General features: G+C 42.5%; 1 protein-coding gene across 3 annotated transcripts in view; it reads right to left on the bottom strand.

The window, feature by feature from the left end:
- Window positions 1-15931, bottom strand: part of LOC140481459 (ubiquitin carboxyl-terminal hydrolase 35-like) — a 105304-nt gene extending 89373 nt beyond the window's left edge. For 2 of the 3 annotated variants that reach the window (XM_072577660.1, XM_072577662.1), the window contains exon 1: window positions 15522-15931. Coding sequence is in view for 1 of the 3 variants with exons in the window: in XM_072577661.1 (XP_072433762.1) it covers window positions 11684-11699 (16 nt within the window). In the remaining 2 variants the exon portion in view is untranslated. Of the gene's footprint in view, window positions 1-11683; window positions 11793-15521 lie in introns of all 3 variants that reach the window. The other variant, XM_072577661.1, reaches the window with a different exon arrangement.
- Between the last annotated feature and the right edge of the window lie 209 nt (window positions 15932-16140).

Below are 16140 nucleotides of genomic sequence, written 5' to 3'. Positions count from 1 at the left end.
AGTATATTCCTGTTATGGTGAAAGGAAAGGCTGGTAGGTATAGGGATTGCTGGGTGACGAAAGAAATTTAGGGTTTAGTTAAGAAAAAGAAGGAAGCATATGTCAGGTATAGACAGGATAGATTGTGTGAACGCTTAGAAGAGTATACAGGAAGTACTTAATCAGGAGGGCAAAAAAGGGGACATGAGATAGCTTTGGCAAATAGAATTAAGGAGAATCCAAAGAGTTTTTACAAATACATTAAGGGGAAAAGGGTAACTACGAAGAATAGGGCCCCTCAAAGATCAGCAAGGCGGCCTTTGTGTGGAGCTGCAGTAAATGGGGGAGATACTAAATGAGTATTCTGCATCAGTATTTACCATGGAAAAGGATATGGAAGATATAGAAGGTAGGGAAACAGATGGTGACATCTTAAAAAAATACCCATATTATAGAGGAAGTGGATAAATCTCCAGGACCTGATCAGGTGTACCCTAGAACTCTAGGAAGCTAGAGAAGTGATTGCTGGGCCTCTTGCTGAGATATTTGTATCATCAATAGTCACAGGTGAGGTGCCAGAAGACTGGAGTTTGGTTAGGTGATGCCACTGTTTAAGGAGGGTGGTCAGGACAAGACAGGGACTATATCAGTGAGCCTGACGTCAGTGGTGAGCAAGTTGTTGGAGGGAATCCTGAGGGACAGGATGTACATGTATTTCGAAAGGCAAGGACTGGTTAGGGATAGTCAACATAGCTTTGTGCGTGGGAAATCATGTTTCACAAACTTGATTGAATTCTTTGAAGTAACAAAGAGGATTGATGAGGGCAAAGCCGTAGATGTGATCTATATGGACTTCAGCAAGGCGTTTGACAAGGTTCCCCATGGGTCACTGATTAGCAAGGTTAGATCTCATGGAATAAAGGGAGAACTAGCCATTTGGATACAGAACTGGCTCAAAGGTAGAAGACAGAGGGTGATGGTGGAAGGTTGTTTTTCAGACTGGAGGCCTGTGACCAGTGGAGTTCCACAAGAATCGGTGCTGGGTCCTCTACTTTTTGTCATTTACATAAATGATTTGGATGCAAGCATAAGAGGTACAGTTAGTAAGTTTGCAGATGACACCAAAATTGGAGGTGTAGTGGACAGCGAAGAGGGTTACCTCAGATTACAACAGAATCTGGATCAGATGGGCCAATGGGCTGAGAAGTGGCAGATGGAGTTTAATTCAGATAAATGCAAGGTGCTGCATTTTGGGAAAGCAAATCTTAGCAGGACTTCTACGCTTAATGGTAAGGTCCTAGGGAGTGTTGCTGAACAAAGAGACCTTGGAGTGCAGGTTCATAGCTCCTTGAAAGTGGAGTCGCAGGTAGATAGGATAGTGAAGGCGGCGTTTGGTATGCTTTCCTTTATTGGTCAGAGTATGGAGTACAGGAGTTGGGAGGTCATGTTGCAGCAGTACAAGACATTGGTTAGGCCACTGTTGGAATATTGCCTGCAATTCTGGTCTCTTTCCTATCATAAAGATGTTGTGAAACATGAAAGGGTTCAGAAAAGATTTACAAGGATGCTTCCAGGGTTGGAGGATTTGAGCTAAAGGGAGAGAATGAACAGGCTGGGGCTGTTTTCCCTGGAACGTCGGAGGCTAAGGGGTGACCTTATAGAGATTTACAAAATTATGAGGGGCATGGATCGGGTAAATAGGCAAAGTCTTTTCCCTGGTGTCGAGGAGTCCAGAATTAGAGGGCATAGGTTTAGGGTGAGAGGGAGAAAATATAAGAGACACCTAGGGGGCAACCTTTTCACGCAGAGGGTGGTAAGAGGCAGTTAGATGGGTATATGAATAGGAAGGGTTTGAAGGGATATGGGCCTGGTACTGGAAGGTGGGACTAGATTGGATTGGGATGTCTGGTCAGCATAGACGAGTTGGATCGAAGGGTCTGTTTCCAAGCTGTGCATCTCTGACTCTATGAATAAATACTCGTGTTAGAGGCTGCTGAGGTGAGGTTAAAAGCCTATGGTTGGGAAAATGCCACGCAGGTAGGGGAAATATATGATTCATATCACAGTCAGGTGAAATCAGATTAATGCAACAGGGAGAAGCTATTTTGTTCAGGTGGGATTCAGAGGGTTTCATTACCAATTTACAGCAGAACAGCAGTCAGAAGTGATTGAGAAGGCTCAAAGGTCAGTTAAACCCCCAGAGAACAAAACGGTTGATGGATGGATCAGATGAAAAATAATGAGGAGGACTTTTGCACCTGTTCAGATTAGTTAATAAGAAGAAACTACGAGTCAGTGGCTGCAGCAAACATAGACGAAAATAAAGTAGAAACAGCTAAAAAAAAGGAGAGAGTAAAAGCATACCAAACATGGATCACAACCACTCACTGCACTGAAGTGCAAGATTGTAACTCACCCTATAATTAAATAGGACTCAATGAATTTTTGGGTATTGTTCACAAAGAATTTCAAAAGTTTGGACAACTATTTGGAAACTGTGTGAACTGTACATTGAAATTTTAATTTGAAAAATAACTTTTTCATGTTGTACAAGCTTAAATTGTTTCCAAAATAGAGATAAGCTGCATTTTGGCAGACAATTTGAAAGGCAACTAAAGACAACTGAAATGTATGATAAAACCAAAAAGAACGTACTATCGTATTTGAAGAGTCTATTTGAGATTCTCAGAAGATTTTGGTCATCTTTTAAAATGAAATAAAATTACAACATGTCCCCAACCTCACATCCCCTTGTCAGACCAGTGCAGTGTTAATTATTTCTGCTAACAGTTTTCTTTTTGTTCCAACATCCACCCAATACTGCTAGATGTGTGTTTTTGTGTTTTACAGACATCCAACCTGGATTAAAGACTTTGCCTTTTACAGACTTGGCCTTGACCAGTCAGGCCATGTGCAATCTTCTGAGACCAGGCATTTAATAATGGGAGAATGCTAAACTAAATTACTTGAGTCTCTGATCCAAGAAGCACAGTTTAAAATAACCAAAGCTGGGACTCAAAAAGGGGAAATTACTTGAGGTTTACAAATCACCACAGTAATCCAATACATTGATGATCATCTGCTTACCTTGGGAACTGTTAAGGAACACACAGAACTTTACTGGATATTCTAGAAGCAATGAAGTTTAAAGTCAACTCAAATAAAACAATGGGAACTTTGCTGCATTTGAAAGGAGGCAATGTAGAAACTGCCAAGGCCTGAGGATGTAAGAGATAGATTATATGATTGTATAATTATTGTAAAATCCTTTACCAAGGACTTAGCTAAAATGGTTGCATCCTTTCAAGAATTGAAAAAGGGGAGAGCAGAGCTAAAGAAGTTGCATCGGTTGAAGTTGGTTAAGCCTAAAATGTTCAATTAAGAGCAAGAATGAGCAACATAGAAGTAGTTTGAAGGAAAACAAGTTCTTAAGAACTATTAAAAAGAGAACCTGTTGGTTTGAATCTGAAATATTTTTGTGACGTAAAATGTCTAAAACAAATTACTATGGAAAACTTCAGATACCTAATCATAAAACATGAACATGAAACAAATGTTAGAGCTTGAGATCAAACAGAGTTAAGAATATCATAAAGATAATTTCTAAGAATCATGAGAAGATACAAACAGTAAAATGTGTTTTGGTTTGAGAACATGGGACAATTAATTAAAATACTAAGAAATACCCATGATTCGGGTGCAAGATGCAGTTTCAGGAAAGAGAATTGTGGAATCTTTAAGTTCATTTGACATGGTTGTTAAACCATTTGTGTCTAAGTGTTTGTAACTAAGAATTATCAACAATTTCTGTTACAGAATGTTATTGAACAAGATAAACTGTGAATGGACAAAACCACAGATAGATAGTAGCCATCCACATCAAGTATGATGGAGAGAAAAAAAAACAAATTGAAATGCTGCACAAAGTTAGCACACATGTGCTACTGCATTTAGCAGGCTAACATTCATTCAGACAATAGGTAAGCCTTTGGGATTTTACAGGATTATATCATAGGATTAAGTTGAAGGAGAGCCTATAGGATGACAGAATAGATTCACAGAATCCCTACAGTGTGGAAACAGGCCCTTCAGCCCCACAAGTCCACACCGAATCTCCAAAGAGTAACCCACTCAGACCCATTCCCCAACCCTATTATTATATATTTACCCCTGACTAATGCACCTGACCTACACATCCCTGAAGATGCTGGGCAATTTAGTATTGCCAATTCACCTAACCTGCACATCTTTGGTTTTATAGTAAATGACAATAATTGAAAAGGAAAAATGAAGGAAAGTGGAGTGAAGATTTTCAGATCAGCCATTATCTCAGTCAATGGCAGAGCAGATGCTATGGGCTGAACAGCTGACTTCTGCTCCTATATTCTGTGTGGACTTAATGAAGATGATGTGGGCAGCAAAACAGCCAACACCTGCTGCATAAACGAGGCAACAGGAGTTTTGATATGGCAATAGTTGATCATTGCTGATCTATAACCATTCATCGTGATTACACCCAGAGGTTCCAGCTAGATTGAGGAAGGTAGAACTGGTTGAAATATAAAGATAAGCTGTGGAAACCATGAAGGTCAACTTGACGCAATACCCAAGCATATTTTTCTGTGTTATCCCACTACTAATCAAATGCCTCACCCTAATCAAAGGCATGGCACAGTGAGTGTAATGAATATATTAAACACTCCAGCAATAGGCCTTAGCATACCTACAACAGTTGGAATTAAGAACAAACGATACTTTTCATAAGGTAAAAACAATGACTGCAGATGCTGAAAATCAAATACTGGATCAGTGGTGCTGGAAGAGCACAGCAGTTCAGGCAGCATCCAACGAGCAGCGAAATCAACGTTTCGGGCAAAAGCCCTTCATCAGGAATAAAGGCAGTGAGCCTGAAGCATGGAGAGATAAGCTAGAGGAGGGTGGGGGTGGGGAGAGAGTAGCATAGAGTACAATGAGTGAGTGGGGGAGGAGATGAAGGTGATAGGTCAAGGAGGAGAGGGTGGAGTGGATAGGTGGAAAAGAAGATAAGCAGGTCGGACAAGTCAAGGAGGCAGTAACTGAGCTGGAAGTTTGAAACTAGGATGAGGTGGGGGAAGGGGAAATGAGGAAGCTGTTGAAGTCCACATTGATGCCCTGGGGTTGAAGTGTTCCGAGGCGGAAGATGAGGCGTTCTTCCTCCAGGCGTCTGGTGGTGAGGGAGCGGCGGTGAAGGAGGCCCAGGACCTCCATGTCCTCGGCAGAGTGGGACGGGGAGTTGAAATGTTGGGCCACGGGGCGGTTTGGTTGATTGGTACGGGTGTCTCGGAGATGTTCCCTAAAGCGCTCTGCTAGGAGGCGCCTAGTCTCCCCAGTGTAGAGGAGACCGCATCGGGAGCAACGGATACAATAAATGATATTGGTGGATGTGCAGGTGAAACTTTGATGGATGTGGAAGGCTCCTTTAGGGCCTTGGATAGAGGTGAGGGAGGAGGTGTGGGCACAGGTTTTACAGTTCCTGCGGTGGCAGGGGAAAGTGCCAGAATGGGAGGGTGGGTCGTAGGGGGGTGTGGACCTGACCAGGTAGTCACGGAGGGAACGGTCTTTGCGGAAGGCGGAAAGGGGTGGGGAGGGAAATATATCCCCGGTGGTGGGGTCTTTTTGGAGGTGGCGGAAATGTCGGTGGATGATTTGGTTGATGCGAAGGTTTGTAGGGTGGAAGGTGAGCACCAGGGGCGTTCGGTCCTTGTTACGGTTGGAGGGGTGGGGTCTGAGGGCGGAGGTGCGGGATGTGGACGAGATGAGTTGGAGGGCATCTTTAACCACGTGGGAAGGGAAATTGCGGTCTCTAAAGAAGGAGGCCATCTGGTGTGTCCTATGGTGGAACTGGTCCTCCTGGGAGCAGATCCGGCAGAGGCGGAGGAATTGGGAATACGGGATGGCATTTTTGCAAGAGATAGGGTGGGAAGAGGTGTAATCCAGGTAGCTATGGGAGTCGGTGGGTTTGTAAAAAATGTCAGTGTCAAGTCGGTCGTCACTAATGGAGATGGAGAGGTCCAGGAAGGGGAGCGAGGTGTCAGAGATAGTCCAGGTAAATTTAAGGTCAGGGTGGAATGTGTTGGTGAAGTTGATGAATTGCTCAACCTCCTCGCGGGAGCACGAGGTGGCGCCAATGCAGTCATCAATGTAGCGGAGGAAGAGGTGGGGAGTGGTGCCGGTGTAATTACGGAAGATCAACTGTTCTACATAGCCAACAAAGAGACAGGCATAGCTGGGGCCCGTACGTGTGCCCATGGCTACGCCTTTGGTCTGGAGGAAGTGGGAGGATTCAAAGGAGAAATTGTTAAGGGTGAGGACCAGTTCGGCCAAACGAATGAGTGTGTCAGTGGAAGGGTACTGTTGGGGACGTCTGGAGAGGAAAAAACGGAGGGCTTGGAGGCCCTGGTCATGGCGAATGGAGGTGTAGAGGGATTGGATATCCATGGTGAAGATAAGGCATTGGGGGCCAGGGAAACGGAAGTCTTGGAGGAGGTGGAGGGCGTGGGTGGTGTCTCGAACGTATGTGGGGAGTTCCTGGACGAGGGGGGATAGGACAGTGTCAAGGTAGGTAGAGATGAGTTCAGTGGGGCAGGAGCATGCTGAGACAATGGGTCGGCCAGGGTGGTCAGGCTTGTGGATCTTGGGAAGGAGGTAGAACCGGGCAGTGCGGGGTTCCCGGACTATGAGGTTGGAAGCTGTGGATACTTTTCATAATGTTGTTCAAAATAAAAGCTTGTGAAATAAAACCACAAGTGAACAACTGGAACATCATAATACTTGTTGTAAATGCTTTGCTTACCTATCTGCTTGGAGAACCTAAAAATAATCAGATCCATTGAATTGCAATACAACCAGAACCAAAAATAAAATAGCTCAATATTAGCATTAAAGTAGCAGTTTATTGCTGGCAATCCAAGGAGCACCTCTGATCTACAGAGCTTTGATTGGTGGCCGAAATACTTGTCAAAAATATACTGACTAGCATGAATAAAAAGTGACTAGGTTTCAAACTCTCGAAGAGCTTCAAGAAAAATGCATAAAGTGTTTCTACTTGAATTAGATGATTTGGTTTCTAGCTGGGACCACCTGGCCTAATATATAATCTATATCGAGCTATTATTTCAAAACAAAATGTTTTTAACTGAACATGTACCATAACTGAGAATATATCTAAGGTTGGAGGTGTTGTTGTCAGTAAAGAGGACTGTTGTAGGCTGCAGCGTGACATTGACAGGATGCAGAGATGGGCTGAGAGGTGGCAGATGGAGTTCAACCTGAATAAATGCGAAGTGATGCATTTTGGAAGGTCGAATTTGAAAGTTGAGTACAGGATTAAAGACAGGATTCTTGGGAGTGTGGAGGAACAGCGGGATCTTGGTGTGCAGGTACATAGATCCCTTAAAATTGCCACCCAGGTGGACAGGGTTGTCAAGAAAGCATATGGTGTTTTGGCTTTCATTAACAGGGGGATTGAGTTTAAAAGCCGTAAGATCTTGTTGCAGCTCTATAAAACTTTGGTTAGACTACACTTGGAATACTGTGTCCAGTTCTGGTCGCCCTATTATAGGAAAGATGTGGATGCTTTGAAGAGGGTTCAGAGGAGGTTTACCAAGATGCTGCCTGGAATGGAGGGCTTATCTTATGAAGAGAGGTTGACTGAGCTCAGACTTTTTTCACTGGAAAAAAAGGAGGAAGAGAGGGGACCTAATTGAGGTGTACAAGATAATGAGAGGCATAGATAGAGTTGATAGCCAGAGCAGGGCAGAAATTGTTAACACGAGGGGTCATAGTTTTAAGCTTTTTGGCGGAAAGGATGAGGGGATGTCAGAGGCAGGTTCTTTAAGCAGAGAGTTGAGAGAGCATGGAATGCGTTGCCAGCAGCAGTTGTGGAAGCAAGGTCATTGGGGATCTTTAAGAGACTGCTGGACATGCATATGGTCACAGAAATTTGAGGTTTATCTTATATGAGGATCAATGGTCAGCACAACATCGTGGGCTGAAGGGCCTGTTCTGTGCTGTACTGTTCTATGTTCCAAATCAGTATTTACACACACACACACACACACACACACTGAAAAAAGTTACATGGTTTCCAAAATCAGAACAAAATGTACACAGAAAAAAAACCAAAACCATATAGGAAAATGTATACTACCAGAAAGATCAAGTGGGTTCAATAAAGGCAAAAGCACGTGCGACATGAACTTTATCCTTACGCATATGCCACGCACAACAGATGGGACTCCATTGTGCCTTTGTTGACCTGACAAAGGCCTTTGATACAGTAAACAGAGGCCTGTGGAAAGTTTTAGCCGAACTTGAATACCGTGATCAAGATGCAAATCTGATACAGCACTTTTACAATGGAATTGCAGCCAGAGTCACTGACTGGGTGAATCCACCAATCCCTTTGTCAGAAATACTGTGAAGCAGGGTTCTGTCACAGCTGATTTTTTTTCAGAATTCTATGCTGGCATGCTTTCCGAGATATTAAATAGAAACATTGAGAGAATATCTATTCAATTCGGAACAGTTGGCAACCCCTCCAAACTGAGAAACTGAAATTTTCAACCAATTTCCAGTCATTTCTTTTTAAAAAACACTTTTTCATTCACAAGATGTGGTGGCTTGTATTTATTGCCCATTCCTAATTGCCCATCAGATGATGATAGATGAACTGCTGTGGTGTAGGTATATCAACAGTGCTTTAGGAAAAGAATTCCAGGATTTAGACAAGGGAATTGCTGTTGACCTACAACTCTGATCCCGTGTCATCCACAGTATCTCCTTCAAATGATCATGGACTGTTTTTCCAAAAAATGGCTGATGGATGTCATACCCATCAATTAAGGAATTCAGAGATACTTTACCAACTACCAAATTCTAAGTAATGATCCATCTACTACAACCTGAAAAAAAATGTTGAAAACTTCATCCACTTGAGGAGCACAATCTTCAGAAACACCGACAGTGTGGTAAACAGATTTGAGATAGCAGGTCAGCAACTGCATACTCTAGCAACAGACTGTGCAGAAAATGGGCTAACACCTGCTGTGTACAAAGCTATGCCAAAACATACTCTTCTATACGGCTGCAAGACATGTACAACTTGCATTATGCAGCTCAACTGCTTTCACACAAGACATATTGAAAACAAATAGAAGGACAAAGTGCTCAGAACAGAGGTACATAGAGCAGAGATATGCGCAACTCAAGCACTCTATCAGAGCCACTCAAATGGATTGGGAATGTACTATGTATATCTGATTGATAAATTCCCTTTGGTGGTCGGGTACTCGCAACTTAAACTTGAACACCGCCTACGAGTTAGGCTCAGATAAAGATTAAGGTCTCCGAAACAAAGAAACCGGGCATGTCCACTACAAACTGGAATAAAGTGCAGAACAAATAAAATTCTGAGGAGCAATCTCAAGGACTGGCATTATTTCTTTCAAAACAAGAACACAGGCAAAGGAAAAAGGCCAAAGGCCAATTTGGAGACCAGCGCCTCCCAACGGAAGTCTTTGACTATATATTGGAAGCCGAGGAAATGAAAAATCAGCCTCCATAGCCACGTTACAACAGATGACCTGACAGATGTAAGGAATAAAAACAGCTTTAACAGGAAACCAAAGAAAATTTTAAAAATCAATTGCCCTGATGCCATGACATGTTGCCCAAGCACTCTGTTCTGACTCAGTATTAAATCCATTGGTACACTGTAGTCACAATTTATAGAGAGCAGAAAGGTATGGTTGAATCAGATAGTCTAAGTTGCTCATAAAACAACACAACCATTTTCAATATATATTTTTTTCAATCAATTCAACAATAGTGGTGAAATTAAAAATTCACAATTCCATGTTCAAAAATGTTTTTACAACAATCCTGATGAAAAACAGCATGATTTTAAACATTATTTTAAGACAAAACATTTCAGGATGTTTGATCAACACAAAACGTAAAATATTCTTGAAACTGACAGCTGACTTCAATTAGTGATATAAACCATGGTCTGAACTGTCATTATCAGAATCTTGAAATAATATGTTGGCTTTTCAAGCCATGATCATAAGCCTAAAATTTTTGGATTGAGTGCTCTGAGGCAGCAATGGCAGCCACAACTACAAGATAGATGCAAGGATTTAAAGCTTTTTTCAAACTGTGGACATATGTAAATGAATCAGGTCAGAGAGTCTCAAGAGTCCTACTGCATAGAGACAGACCCTTCATTTTGGTCTATGCCGACCAAAATGTCCATCCACGCTAACCCCATTTCCCTGCACTTGGCCCATATCCTTCTAAACCTTTCCTATCCATCTATTTGTCCCAATGTCTTTTTAATGTTGTTCATGTACCCGCCTCAATCACTTCTGATGGCAGCTTATTCCATATGCACACCACACTCTGTGTAAAAAGGTTGCCCCTCACCTTCCTTTTATTCTTTCCCATCTAACCTTAAACTGATGCATTCTCATCATGGGGAAAAGACCAAGTGCATTCACCAGTGCCTTTCATGATCTTGTACACATTTATGATATCCCCCTCAGTCTCCTACATTCTAAAGTTAGAAATCCGATCTTATCCAACCTCTCCCTATAACTCAAACCATTGAATCCTAGCAACTTGTAAATTTATTCTGCACTTTTTCTAGTTTAATAACATTCTTCCTATAGCAAGGTAACCAAAACTGAACACAATACTCCAACTGTGGCCTCACCAACATCCTGTATAACTGCAACATAATTACCCAACTTCTATACTCAGGGCACTGAGTGATGAAGGCCAGTGTGCCAAAAGCCTTGTTCACTGCCCTATCTAACTGTCTCTCCACCTTCAGAGAACTAAAACATGAACTCCAAAGTCCCTCTGTTCCATTAGACCCTACTATTCACTATGAAACTCCTACCTTAATTTGACTTTCCATTATATAAACCTCTATTTATCTATGTTAAACTTAATTTGCCATTTCTCAGCCATTTTCCACAGTTGAAGAAGGTCCTGCAGCAATTTCCGATAACATTGCTCACTGTTCACAATACTGCCTTTTTAGTGTCATTTGCAAACTTACTAACCATGTCTTGTACATTCTCATCCATTGCAGTCTGCAATGGGCCCAGCACTGACCCAAGTACACCACTCGTCACAGACCTCCAGTCTGACAAGCATCTTTCCACTGTTACCCTCTGCTTTCTACTATCAAACCAATTGCATATCCAATTCGCCAGCTCCCCCTGGATTCCATGCAATCTAACCTTTCAGAGCAGTCTACCATGTGGAACCTTATCAAAGGCCTTAGTGAAAGCCAGGTAGACTACTTCTACCACCCTGCCCCCATCAATCTTGCTGGTCACTTCATCAAGTGACAAATGTGAGGCATAATCTCCCATGCACAAAGCCATACTGACTACTCTTAATCAAAGCCTGTTTTGCCAAATGCATCTATACCTTATCCCTCAGAATCTTCTCAAGTAACTTGACCTACCACAGAAGTTAAACTTACTGGTATATCGTTCCCAGCATTTTCTCTGCAGCCCTTTTTGAAAAAGGGCACAACATTCGCTCCCATCCAGTTTTCCAGGATCTCACCCTTGGCTAATGATGACGCAAAAATATCAGCCAGGGCCCTGCAATTTCTTCTCTAGGTCTTGCATAATACCATAAAACTTACTCACGACTCTGTTCATTTCACAGTTCGAGGTCTTTCAGGTCCCCCTTCACTCTTGTACACTTTAAGTACTCACAAGTTTTTAGCCCATTGGGGAAAAGTTTGGGAGCCTCTGGGTAAAATAAAACAACATCAGGGAATGATTCAACAAGGCACTTTTCAAAAAAAAAATGTATTTTCTGAAAACAACAGCACTCAAGCAAATGAGTTTACAACTTATGAAAAAAAGTCTTACTTTCAAAAATTTAAGTTGGTCATTTGAAGTGGTTTGTGTGGACCTGTCGGAAAATTATTAACAGCCGGTAGAATTCTTGGAATTGGATCAACCATAATTGATCAGAAATCAATAAAGTTGGGAAAGTGGGAGTGTAAATTTACAAAACTCGATATAAGAGAAAACTGTGTTGTTAACACCTGATCACACATGGGTATGCCAGGAGAAACCTGGAAGGATTCTGACTGGAAAAACAAAAGGACAAAAGAGTAACTAGGGAAAGAATGGGTCCTTTAAAGAGCAGCAAGGCCACCTATATGTGAAACTGCAGGTGATGGGCAACAAACTAAATGAGTAGCTTGCATGCGCTTACTATACAAAAGCATATGCAAACTGCAGAACGTGGAGATATAAATAGCGATACCTTGAAAAGTGTCTACATGACAGAGGAAGAGCTGCTGGATGTCTTATAATGCATAAAGATGGATAAATCCCTTGGACCGGATCGGGTGTATCCCAGAACTTTGTGGAAAGCTAGGTATGTGATTACTAGATCTGAAAATGTGTTGCTGGAAAAGCGCAGCAGGTCATGCAGCATCCAAGGAACAGGAGGATCGACGTTTCGGGCATAAGCCCTTCTTCAGGAATGAGGAAAGTGTGTCCAGTAGGCTAAGATAAAAGGTAGGGAGGAGGGACTTGGGGCAGGGGCGTTGGAAATGCGATAGGTGGAAGGAGGTCAAGGTGAGGGTGATAGGCCGGAGTGGGGTGGGGGCGGAGAGGTCAGGAAGAAGATTGCAGGTTAGGAAGGCGGTGCTGAGTTCGAGGGATTTGACTGAGACAAGGTGGGGGGGGAAAATGAGGAAACTGTAGAAATCAGAGTTCATCCCTTGTGGTTGGAGGGTTCCTAGGCCCACACCTCCCCCCTTACTTCCCTCCAAGGACCCAAGGGATACTTCCATATCCGCCACAAATTCACCTGCGCCTCCACACACATCATCTATTAGCACCTTCCTTTGTGATTACTAGATCCCTTGCTGAGAAATGTGTATCATCGATAGCCACGGGTGAGGTGTCAGAAGACTGGAAGTTGGCTAACATTATTTAAGAAAGGCGGGAAGGAAAAGCCAGGGAAATAGAGACCGGTGAGCCTGACATCAGTGGTGGGCAAGTTGTTGGAGGGGATTCTGAGGGTCAGAATTAGCATTCATTTGGAAAGACAAGGACTGGTTAGGGATAGTTAACATGGCTTTGTGCGCATGAAATCACATCTCACTAACTTGATTGAATTTCTTTGAAGAAGTAACAAAGAATATTGATGAAGGCAGAACAGCAAACGTTGTCGATATGAACTTTAGTAAGGCATTTGACTAGGTTTTACATGGTAAAATGGTTAATAAGGTTAGATCACATACAATACAGGGAGAACTAACCATTTGAATAAAAAAATTGGCTCGAAGGTAGGAGACAGAGGGTGGTGGTGGACAGTTGCTTTTCAGGCTGAAGGCCTGTGACCAGCGACATGCCACAAGGATCAGTGTTTTTCATCGTTTATAAAGAAGATTTGGATGTGAATATAGGAGTTCTGGTTACTAAGTTTGCAATGATACCAAAATTGGTGGTGTGGTGGACAGGAAAGAAGGTTACCTCAGAGTACAACAGAACCATAATCAGATAGGCCAAGTGGCAGCAGATGGAGCTTAATCTAAACAAATGTGAGGTGCTACATTTTAGGAGGGCAAATCAGGGCAAGACTTGTACACTTAATAGCAAGGTCCTGGGGAGAGTTGCCGAACAAAGATCTTGGACTGCAAATTCATAGTACCTTGAACGTGGAGTTACAGGAAAACAGGCTAGTGAAGGAGGCATTTGGTACACTTGTCTTTATTGGTCAGTGCACAGAGTGTAGGGATTGGGTGGTTATGTTGCAGTTGTCCATGGTATTGGTTAAACCACTTGTGGAATATTGCATTCAATTGTGTACCTTTGCTATAGGAAACAGGTTGTTAAACTTGAAAGGGTTCAGAAAACATTGCCAGGATTGGAGGGTTTGAACTATAGGAAGGGGCTGAAAAGGCTGGGTCCATTTTCCCTGGGCAGAGGACGAGGGGTGACCTTAAAGAACTTTATAACATGATGAGGGTCGTGGATAAGGTGAACAGTTAAAGTCTTTACCCCAGCATAGGGGAATCCAAAACTAAAGGGCACAGATTTAAGGTGAGGAGAAGACAGATTTAAAACAGACCTAAGGGGCAACTTTTTCATGCAAAGGGTAGTGCATGTATGAATGAGGTACCAGAGGAAGTGGTAGAGATTGGTACAATTACAACATTTAAGAGGCATATGATGGGTACATGAAGTGAAAGGGTTTACAGGGATATGGGCCAAATGTTGACAAATGGGACTAGATTTATTTAGTATATCTGGTCAGCATGGACGAGTTGGACCAAAGGTCTGTTTCCACACTGTACATCTCTATGACTCTATGTAAGCCAAAAAAAGCAAAGAAGCCTAATCAGATGTAAGCAAATTTTTGCACAAGGAACCAGTCAGTAACAATTAAGATGGAGAACAGGAGTACACAGATTGATCAGTTTGCTTGATTAGTTCAGTAATATATAAAAGGATAAATCCTTTAGGAAGTTAAACAGATGATCAGGAATTAAGACTTCAATTCCAGATAAATCCTCTTTGAAATATCCCATAGATGCATAAGGGTCACCAAAAAACACCCATCCAACACAAAAAAAGTCACGAAAATACAGGAATCTGAATGAAATGTAAGGATAATGTCGTGAAAGCAGTAAACTGCTAAATGCACAGCCACTCACTGTGTTACAACCAGTCATCAGCATGTATGAAAGTGATAGGTGAGGAACTTGAGATAGCAGCGCTTACAGTAAACAGATTTCAACCACGTCCTAAATGAGAGATCATCTCTGAAGAGGGTAATCGCTACTCACCAAGGGTAACTAAACATGAGACAGTGCGTGATTTCATGTAATACACGAACTACAACAGCTAAGGTCACAATTCAATACATGATAACAATGAATTATGGTTTTAGCTTGCTGTGCTCATTCTACAACAATAAGATCAGAAAAATGCAGTCTGCACATAAAAATGTCCAGGGCAGCTTTTAGCGTTACAAAATTTAGTTAAGAGTCATCCATTGGAAAGCTACGTGCATGTTTAACGAATTGTAAATCCACAACATTGATTCTAGCATTGCTAGAATTTTAATATAATTTCAATGATTCAAAGCTGTACATCATTTTGACCTTACACCTCCAGAAAAAGGTTTACTAAAACAGGATTTTAAAATGATCATTGGTTTAATGGCAGTCTCGGGTATCACTCATCATTTGCTGTTATGGTAGTTTAAAGACAACAAAATATTATTCGTTGACGCAGAATAGTTAGATTCTAATCATTTTGCAAATATAACAAAATATCCTAAGATATTAACTTAACCAGCAAACGCCATTCTGCATTAAGACATTTTGGGAGTTGCAATGAATATGCAGAAGTTAGTCTCAAGGTGAAATCACAATTAAAAGAGGTTTTGCAAAAAAAAATGTTAGCGGACGGGAGCCTTCAGAGCACATCTGCAAGAATCCTGACACTCACTCCCGAGCAGATGAGAAAGGCGGAGGATCCACACAGCTGCCAGCCCCCGACTTGGGGACAGGGGAGTTTAGTTAACGCCAGTTCGATGTCATGGCTCTCGATCTAACCTCCAAACGCCGTATCCAACAGTTGGGGAGAAACAACTGGGGCGAAAGAAAACAAAAAAAAATTAAGTTTAGAGTCCAATGCGCGAAGTCGAGAACTATCAGCAAGGCGACCGCTAGGCCCAGTATATCCGCAATGGGAGCTGCTAATGTCCGCAGCATCAGCAGAGATTCTTTGGCCTCAATCCCAGCTCCATCTCCGACTCCAACGGCACAGGTGACAGCGCGAGCGGCCCATCACATCCAGAAGGTTCCGTCTATCCGCAGCCAATGAGAGCGAGCGAGCAGCACAGCAAGCCCCACCTCACTAACGGACCGCCAGCCAATTCAGTGCGCCGGACTGCCCAGGAGGGACACGCCCACAAACGGACTATCACCCAATCAATGATGAGGCAGGCAAAACCCGCATTGTCCACACCCCATTGCGCATAAACAAGATGCGGAGAGAAAACTCCGTCCTAAGGATGGAGAGTCCAAGTCACTCTGGTACATAGTGCACTGGTCCCAATTTCATA

This window comes from Chiloscyllium punctatum, chromosome 9 (genome assembly GCF_047496795.1).
Source record: "Chiloscyllium punctatum isolate Juve2018m chromosome 9, sChiPun1.3, whole genome shotgun sequence".
Lineage (NCBI taxonomy): Eukaryota > Metazoa > Chordata > Chondrichthyes > Orectolobiformes > Hemiscylliidae > Chiloscyllium > Chiloscyllium punctatum.
This window is presented reverse-complemented; position numbering and strand designations above follow the sequence as displayed.